The sequence below is a fragment of the Salminus brasiliensis genome, chromosome 9 (assembly GCF_030463535.1).
Source record: "Salminus brasiliensis chromosome 9, fSalBra1.hap2, whole genome shotgun sequence".
Lineage (NCBI taxonomy): Eukaryota > Metazoa > Chordata > Actinopteri > Characiformes > Bryconidae > Salminus > Salminus brasiliensis.
In genome coordinates this window covers 21,624,217-21,633,823 of record NC_132886.1, presented here as the reverse complement: position 1 = coordinate 21,633,823, position 9,607 = coordinate 21,624,217, and the positions used below count along the sequence as shown (strand labels likewise).

Genomic DNA, 9,607 nt, shown 5'->3' with positions numbered 1-9,607 from the left:
ACCAAAATTACAAAATCACAAACACTTGTTTTTCTGAAAATCCTAATTGCCAGGGGTGGCCATTGATTACCTAGTGATTTCAGAAAGAGTTTTTTGGTTTTTGGTTGGGTAAATGTTTTTTTTTTTTTTTTACTCACTAGTGAGTGAGTGAGTGTGTGTGTGTTCACTGCCACAGAGTGCAGAGGTTAAGATTCAGTGTACTGCTGTGCGATTACTTTAACAAAGTCTGTTTAATCTTAATCCTTTATTAATGCACAGACTGAGGTCAGAAAACCAGAGTGTTATCAAATCTACATTTATTCAAGCATCAGTGCAGAATAATGAGGTGAATCGCTGCAGACTTTGAGTCTAATGTCCTCTCCTGTCTTTGATACTGCTTGGACAGTTCTTCTGCCTCAGAGAAAACATCAACTCTTTGCTAAAAGTTTCTTGATCCAAAGAGACCTCTCCCAAAGAGTGAGCTGGTTTATGGCCTGCTTTAGTGCAAGGGTGTTCAAAACCTGGTGACTGTGCAACAAGTGCAGGGCAGAGGTTTAGTGGCTTCCCTGTGTCCGTGATGGAGTCTTTTAACATTGGCTCAATGTTCTGTATACACCGACTCATGCAGGCTTTGAGATGGTCTCTTGCCTTGTGCCTGTAGTGGTAGCTGAAAGTGGTCTTCTCATAAGGTTCTAGTGGCTTGGCAGTTTTCGGGACATGCATTATGGATGGCTGATGTGCCACATCCCATGGCTGGTAATCCTCTTTCATGACAGACATTCCTTTAAATGGTTCCTTGTCTTTGACCCAGACATGGATAGGCGGCCGAACACGTTGAATGTGTTGGTACTTGTGTGCCACGTAATCTGCATGTGTAGTGGAGAGGAAGGCTGTGTTACCTACTGGTGCTCTGTAATTCTCTGCTCTGTGTGACTGATTTGGTTGCAGAGACCAGGGCTTGTACTGGTCACGAAATTCTGTGCTATCTTGAAAGGAGGTACAGTTGCTCTTCCAAGCCACATTTGCTTTTATAGGCACAGGTTCCTTTGAGGGAAGGCCCTTGAAATCCTGTTTGTAGGTGGACATTCCACAGAAGGAGGCACTGGGAGGTGTGTACTTCTCTGTCCTAAGCTGCCTTGACTGTAGAGGGTGAGTAACAAAGTGCAGTTTGTAGTTGGTGGTTCCATCGAAGGGCATAGACTTCGTTTTTTGTGGAATTGGTTTGAAGTTCCTTTTAGGTGAGGTTAAACTCTTGGGATAATAATCTTCTTTGAAAGTTGTGGTGTTCGCAAACTTGCCTAGACTCAATTTTAGGTTAGCAGTAGTTTTAAAAGGCTGATGTCTTTCTACACACCATGGCTTAAATTCAGCTGTGATTGGGAAAGAGAGATGGTAGTCCAATCAGCTAGCTCCAAATGATGGTCAGACCATTTATACATTTTAACAATACAGGAAATAGGCTGCAGAATATTATGAGCTTAGGCAGAGTTTACAAAAAGATGTGTTTGGGAATGATTAGGCCAAGTATGTTGTTTTAAAGACAAGTACAATCACTAACAAAAACAACAACCAAAAAGGAAATCTGCAATGGATCCAAATATCCAACTGTCTTGAACACAAAGTACCAACCTTTATATAGAGACATAGGAACCATCTTTGTAGTTTGGAGGCAGTTTTTCTCTGTTGGTTTGTGCACCGGTAAGTTCCGCATGGGATGTTGTTTGTAGTCCTCTGCATATGTGCTAGTCAACATCATGGTGCCATCAGGAGGAATGTAACTCATTGCCGCTTTGGGGGTTCTTCTGATCACATCATGGGGCATGAAGTCCAGTCTGAAAGATACAGTTCACTTCTGCTTTACAAACAGTGGTTTTAGCCTAATTTCACTTTCCATTTATATATGTAGCCCCTCTTACCTGAACGTGGTTGTGTTTTCCATCTTGCCTTCCAGCGGCTGCCTGTCTGCTTATTCTGTGGTTTTATAGCAGCACCGGTTGCTGTTGTACAGCCAGCAAGGAAATTCTCCTGCTATTCAGTTAGCAGACAGCCAGTGTAGGCTGCCTCTACATTTGGAGGCTGAAGTTTGCATAGTTTCAGATATTTTACTCATATGAAATAAGAACGTTCATACGAAACATTCAAAATACATGCCCACAAACTAGTGGAGGAGGAATGCTGTATGATGATTTATGGCCTGTTGTCAGTGCCCACGCACACAAATATAAAAAAAATCAAATAACTCTTACCTCATTTAACGAGCCAAAAGGGCAAATTAGTCCCATTTGTATCACATGCTATTATATATGACATATATAACTACAGATGCACCCGGAGCTGCAGCTCTGCACTGAGTAGTAGCCTTCTTTCCCACCACAGACTGAATAATTGAACAGATAGCATTTACGTCTGTACTGGAGCAGTACGGCAGCGGAGGTGGCTGGCTAAAAATAAACCCGTGTGGCACTCACTTCTCTAGAGAGATGTAAAAGTGAGGGAGTATGAAAGAGCAGCAAACACACACTGTGATAAGCTACACATAGTTGTTGTGATTGAAACAATGGGAAGCAACGGAACCCTTCTTTAGCTGATATCAGAAATGTAATCTGATGTAATATATAATTAGTTCTATAGAATTTGACATCAACCAAGTTCTAAAAAATCTAATCCTAGTTCAAAGTCAACCTTATTATGAACCTATTATGAATTATTTAATTACTCAACACAAACAAAAGATCAATGTAACATGAACACCCGGTGAGCAAGCCAAAGGCAACAGTGGCAAGGAAACACCTTAAAGAACCAAAAAAGAACAAAGACTCACATGGGGGACCCAGTCTCCTCTGGACAAAACCACTTATAAATTATTAATGACAAACACATCAAATGGCACATCTTAATGCAGGCAGCACACAAACTGAAATATTTTAAAGCAGGCAGCACACCAACCAGAACATCTTAAAGCAGCCGATACACCAGCTGGCACATCATCTGGCACACTGAACGGCACACACAAAACTAGCTGGGACACCAACATGAAAATCCAGAAGCAGCAGGCACACCAACCAGCACATGCTAAAGGGGCCTGCACGTCAACCAGAATATTTGATATCAGTCAGCACATCAATTGGCAAATCCTGAAGCAGCTGGCACACCAGACGGCTCATCTGGAAGGAGCCGGCACACCAGGCGGCTCATCTGGAAGGAGCCGGCACACCAGGCGGCTCATCTGGAAGGAGCCGGCACACCAGGCGGCTCATCTAGAAGGAGCCGGCACACCAGGCGGCTCCTCTGGAAGGAGCCGGCACACCTGACGGCTCATCTGGAAGGAGCCGGCACACCAGGCGGCTCATCTGGAAGGAGCCGGCACACCAGGCGGCTCATCTGGAAGGAGCCGGCACCCCATGCGGCTCATCTGGAAGGAGCCGGCACCCCAGGCGGCTCATCTGGAAGGAGCCGGCACACCAGGCGGCTCATCTGGAAGGAGCCGGCACCCCAGGCGGCTCATCTGGAAGGAGCCGGCACACCAGGCGGCTCCTCTGGAAGGAGCCGGCACACCAGGCAGCTCATCTGGAAGGAGCCGGCACCCCATGCGGCTCATCTGGAAGGAGCCGGCACACCTTCCGGCAAATCCAAAAGCAGCTGGCACACCAACCGGCACCTGCTAAAGTACATCATCCTGAATCTCCAGTATTCAGTACTGCGCTACAGGGGAAACTTCAATCACAGGGTAAATCATTCTTTGCCGGTTCAATTAAAAAGTCCAATCCTCTTTAGTGTCCTTGCGTGGCATATGTGCCATCCTCAGACTTTCTGTACGCTTTGACAGCGCTTCTAGTTTCCCCGGTGTGATGAATCGTTTCTGCTGTGTTCAGTATAGACTGTATTGACGCAGCTATTACAGAACATCCATTCATAACGAGTCATAGTCGAGACGGAACTGTGACGCCATAATGCTCTGTTACCAAGACGCTGGAAGGTCAGAAATCCTTCAAGTGAATACTGGGAGTGTTCCACTGAGGTTTCTCCACAAGATGGCACCATCAGCATTAGAACTCGTGCTAAACGTGTTTCTTATTATGTAGTGATTCTACTGTACAGTTTATACAGGGACACATTACATGTTCATTTCTAATAAATATATATATATATGGTTCATAAATCCAGCTTTCTCTCATAAAGTTCCTCAACCCCTTAACGTCCTGTTATTGTTCAATACACTCTCAATCTTCCAATTTAGATTAAAGGTTAACTATAAATGACTATTGTTTTACTGGTAGTGTTATGTTAATGATGACATTTATTGAAAAGTATGCAGTAGAATCTCTCATAATTCATATATACACAGTATGCTAAACACTGATTTAAATCTTTTGGTCTTTTGACTGATGTCTTTTGGTCTTTTGGTTAGAAATGGCCATTTCACTGTGTTTAATTTCACTCATAATTGATGTGGGGAGGTTTGATGTCATTTACTCAAAACCTGCGGTGTTATCACTTAATAATTCATATGAGCATCGTATGATAAACACTTTTTAGACAACTTATTTGACATGACAAATGATGATGATGATGATGATGATGATGATGATGATGATGATGAAGGTAAATTATGTTTTGTAACTGAGGCTTTTTCTTCAGGTCTTCATGTGCTGTGACTCTTACCAGTGAGTCACTATTAGCCGCGCATCACAAATCTGACCTGTGGCTAGTTTACCGTGTTGTGGGCTGGCTGGCTTAGCCGCAGCGTCCACGTTTTCCCTCCTGTTAACAGGGATGCCTTTAACTGTAGGCTCAGCTCAGGTTGTGTGTGTGTGTGTGTGTGTGTGTGTGTGTGTGGTGGGGGAGTGTAAAGCCTGATCGCGTAAACACTGACCGCGTTTGGGTTTGAGATTAAAATATGAATATGAGACGACAGATCAGCTTTTGTCCCTGATTTTTACCTCCAGATGAGTTCAACCAGTTGGGACATGACACCTCTTGTTTAAACTAACCCATTTTAAAGTTAGCAAAAGGATCAGAACATGTGATTGAAAGGTGATTGTCGTTGCCCAGGTGTGCTCTGATAGACTGACTGTTTGAACAGTTGTTGACTCTGAATGTCTACTCTTGGTTTTATGGGAGAAAACTAAGCCGAAGCTGAGAAAAGTCAGGGAAATAATCAGAGCCAAAACAGCAAAGAGTTGCGAAGAGTGAAGAGGTGTCCTAAAACAGCCCACACACCATCCGGCACACTGTTAAGACTCCGTACTAATGGGTGACATATTAGCGTTAGAGAGTTTGGCTTGTTAGAGTTATTTCAATACTTTGGTTTGCGTGCAGCTCAGCTCCGCGGCAAATTCCTCATATCCAAACCAGATCCAGATGGATAAACCCGCGTAAATACGCACCAGACACAAGCTTTGTTAAAACGCGCGCCGTGCGTAAAGCTCAAGTTTAATACTCAGCACCGTGCGTACATCTGTGTGCTACATGGTCTGCCGGCTGTTTTCTGATGTGCTGGTTGGTGTGCTGGCTGCTCGAAATTGTGCCAGGTGGTGTGCCGGCAGATTTAGGACATGTTGGGTGGTGTTCCAGTTTCTTCAAGATGTGCCGGTAGGTGTGCTGGCTGCTTTAGGATGTGCTGGCTGGTGTGTTGACTTCTCTAAGATGTGCCGGGTGGTGTGCTGACTGCTCTAAGATGTGCCGGTTGGTGTGCTGACTGCTCTAAGATGTGCCAGTTGATGTGCTGACTGCTCTAAGATGTGCCGGGTGGTGTGCTGACTGCTCTAAGATGTGCCGGGTGGTGTGCTGACTGCTCTAAGATGTGCCGGTTGGTGTGCTGACTGCTCTAAGATGTGCCGGGTGGTGTGCTGACTGCTCTAAGATGTGCCAGTTGGTGTGCTGACTGCTCTAAGATGTGCCGGTTGATGTGCTGACTGCTCTAAGATGTGCCGGTTGGTGTGCTGACTGATCTAAGATGGGCCGGTTGGTGTGCTGGCTGCTCTAAGATGTGCCGGTTGGTGTGCTGGCTGCTCTAAGATGTGCCGGTTGGTGTGCTGGCTGCTTTAGGATGTGCTGGCTGGTGTGCTGACTTCTCTAAATTTTGCCAGGTGGTGTGCCGGCAGATTTAGAACATGTTGGGTGGTGTTCCAGTTGCTTCAAGATGTGCCAGTTGGTGTGCTGACTGCTCTAAGATGTGCCGGGTGGTGTGCTGACTGCTCTAAGATGTGCCGGGTGGTGTGCTGACTGATCTAAGATGTGCCAGTTGGTGTGCTGGCTGCTCTAAGATGTGCCGGGTGGTGTGCTGACTGCTCTAAGATGTGCCAGTTGGTGTGCTGGCTGCTCTAAGATGTGCCGGGTGGTGTGCTGACTGCTCTAAGATGTGCCGGGTGGTGTGCTGACTGCTCTAAGATGTGCCAGTTGGTGTGCTGACTGATCTAAGATGTGCCAGTTGGTGTGCTGACTGCTCTAAGATGTGCCGGGTGGTGTGCTGACTGCTCTAAGATGTGCCAGTTGGTGTGCTGGCTGCTCTAAGATGTGCCGGGTGGTGTGCTGACTGCTCTAAGATGTGCCGGGTGGTGTGCTGACTGCTCTAAGATGTGCCAGTTGGTGTGCTGACTGCTCTAAGATGTGCCGGTTGGTGTGCTGACTGCTCTAAGATGTGCCGGTTGGTGTGCTGACTGCTCTAAGATGTGCCGGTTGGTGTGGAAATGTATTAATAAAATAAACCTTCTTGGCTGCAAAAAGTTGAGAACCTCAGTTCTTTATACCAGATAAACTGTTTGGCTGTCTGGGATTGAACAATGAAGGATTCCAGGCTATTATACTAGCTTATCCTGTTTGAGTACAAAGCATGTTTGAGATTCTTTAACGCATTTCTCTAAAAACAGTTCTTGCACATGACAGAATAAATGAGCTGTGGATTCTGCTAAGCTGCAAATCTCACATACAAACTGGTCTAGGGCAGGATGACTACACATCTAATTCTAATGCTTTATGTCTTTAGGATTGAAGAAAAAAAAGCGTGTCAATGATATTTTTGTTACAGAATTATTATTGACTTGTAATACATGTCATGTTACAGGGTGGTGCCTTTTTATCTTATTCTAATTTTAGGCGTTTTAAGTAGCTGTGGGGGTATCCCAACTATCCTCACAAGAAAATTGGTTATATGTTACAAATTATTTTTGGAAGACATTTCTGTTTTATTTATTATTTATTTTTATTTATCTTATTATATCTTATTATCTTATTATATCTGAATGCACCATATCTGAATATGTTAAAATAAATCTTTTTTAAAAGATGAAGGTTTTCATGAGGTGTCCTAACTTTTACACATGAATAGTTCTGTATGTAGAGTTCTGTAGTGGTGGTGAACACTCTGTTGTCTATCATTTATTGATTTAATTCATACGTACCTTGGACCCTTGCAGCTTTTATGTAAACAGATTTAACAAATATTGCATTTGACTGTAAAGTATGGTAGCATTATCTACTGACTCCAGACAGGGCAGTGTGTTCCTGTGTGTATGGTGTGTGAAGATTTAAAACAGGAAGGTTCTGCATAAGGACAGAAAGTTCACTTGTGGACACTGAACCCTAGCAGCTGCAACAGCCTATGTGGTGCAACCAATAAAATGCCATTGTTGCTTATCAGCAGTGTCAGTCGAACTGCAAAGAGAGCAAATATTTATATAAAGATTTAATGGCTTGAGAGTATCTTAAAATAAGTTAGCAAATGAGGAGGATCAGAATTTGGATCTCCTCACGCTGTAGTACATACAAGGACCAGTTTTGACAATGACACTGTTTGCTCGATCAACGATTATTATCTATCATTTGACTAAATAATGGATGAAACACTGAACAATCAAAATGGAACTCAAATTGAATGAGCTTCGCTTAAAACATGCATAACTCCTCATTACATTTAGATGACATCATGCAATAAAGCATGATGTCATGATGAAGCTGTCAGAGCGCACTTTGCTCTGTTCTTTGTCCTTTTCTGACAAGGTTCAATACAGGGCTTACCTCACTGGGTTACATGGGTGCATAGTAATATTGTAGGGCAATAATAGTTAAGGTAAACAGAATATGTTAACTGCAGTTGTATGCAGTACTGTATGGTATATTCACAAAAGTGATGTTTATTATTATCTTTGAATATTACATTATTAAATTATCTTTGAAATTATTAAGAGGAGTCAAAAAATGGGACCAAGTGTACAGGTATGTTATACTCTACTACTTACTAGTTATAGTAAGTCTTTGGTATCTGGAGATTGTGTTGCTAGTTTTATATCACACACAATTAAGCAGAAAAATGACAAATGTATGGAGTAGTCTGACAAGTAGCTAAAGTTGTAGTCAAATCAGTTGGTTGAAGGATTGGTTATGAACAATAATTCAGTATATCATGAAGATTTACTCTGTGGTGGTGGGGTTTAGTCTTGATTCCTTTAATGATACACTTTTCTCAAACTGAGGCAGAAAGTGGTTCAATAAACAATGTAAAAAAGTGTTGTCTTGCACCAATGTGTAGCTGCAAAGACAGGTATAACCCTCATTTGTTACTGACCAGAACGTGAGCTGTAGAGTAATTTAATCTAATTGATGAAATACTCACTAAATCCAGGTCAGTATACTCCATCAGATCAGACATCGAGCATCAAGAATACAATTATAGTAAGAGATCTGTAGGAGGAGAAGCAGTATTGTTACAAAGGTGTATCACTTAGCATTTTCTCTGAAGAATGTCTTCCTATAATAAAGCCAGTTTGGTCAAAATAAGCTAGCGAAGGAAACAGTGTCTGTATAGTGTCTGTATTTGATAGGCTCTTTGTTTGATTTTAAGATTACAGTAAAGAGGGTTGTATACTTAAATTGTTGCAGCGTAGATGCACTATTACATTTTTCTGATATTATTTGCATAAGTAAAGGAGATATGGTTGGCCTGAACCTATAAGCAATGTATAAAGTCTTTAGAAAGTGTCAATACTACATGTATAGTCTACTGTGACATTGTTTTGTGGAGCATAAAGGTTTGAATAAAAAGATCTAAAAACTTGGTTTGTTTTCTTGAGTCTTGAGCATTCTTTCCTAAAACGTTGGTTAATACAGAGATAATACATTTTTTTGCTAAAAACGACCCTGATTAATTACAGAATTTAAATGTTCTAGACTACGATGTTTAAAAAGTCTGGTCTGTAGGCATTTGAGTCGCCAGCTGATCTAATCTTTTGATCTCTTTCTGCAAATGACTCCTTTTTTGCTTCTTCTTTATTCTTAGAAGAGCAATATGATATTATGTCATCCTTATACTCATGGAAATGACACTAGCGATTTAATGACTCAATAAAAAACGTGTGCATAGGATCATAGTCCACATCATGTGATCATAGTCTAAAGGCGGCTGTGATGAAATAGAATATCATTACAATGGAAGGTCACTGCACCCTCTCCATGACCACTGTTGGACTCTTGAGCAAGGCCCATGTTGCTCCTGGGACGTTCAGAGCTCCAAGCTCTTTGCTTGGCAGTGTAACTTGGTAGAATTCCAGCTTGTAGTATTCACTATCCACTCTGAATGGTGTGGCCCATAAAATCTTGAGTAACATCTATGTGGTGATACAATAGAGTAAAA

The 9,607-nt window shown here is 42.5% G+C and overlaps 1 protein-coding gene across 1 annotated transcript; it reads right to left on the bottom strand.

Moving 5' to 3' along the window:
* Nucleotides 1-258: 258 nt before the first annotated feature.
* Nucleotides 259-2,342, bottom strand: LOC140562294 (stabilizer of axonemal microtubules 1-like). The gene is made up of 4 exons (XM_072687823.1): nt 2,226-2,342; nt 1,896-2,055; nt 1,609-1,811; nt 259-1,349 (listed from the first exon to the last, which is right to left on the bottom strand). The coding sequence occupies exons 2-4, from the start codon at nt 1,916-1,918 to the stop codon at nt 349-351; spliced, it is 1,227 nt and encodes a 408-aa protein (XP_072543924.1). The 5' UTR covers nt 1,919-2,055; nt 2,226-2,342; the 3' UTR covers nt 259-348.
* Between the last annotated feature and the right edge of the window lie 7,265 nt (nt 2,343-9,607).

Coding starts and splice junctions, on each gene's coding strand:
- LOC140562294 (XM_072687823.1), bottom strand. CDS start 1,918: ATGGAAAACACAACCACGTTCAG. Junction 1,812..1,895: donor GAAAACACAACCACGTTCAG/GTAAGAGGGGCT, acceptor TGTATCTTTCAG/ACTGGACTTCATGCCCCATG. Junction 1,350..1,608: donor TCCTATGTCTCTATATAAAG/GTTGGTACTTTG, acceptor TCCCAATCACAG/CTGAATTTAAGCCATGGTGT.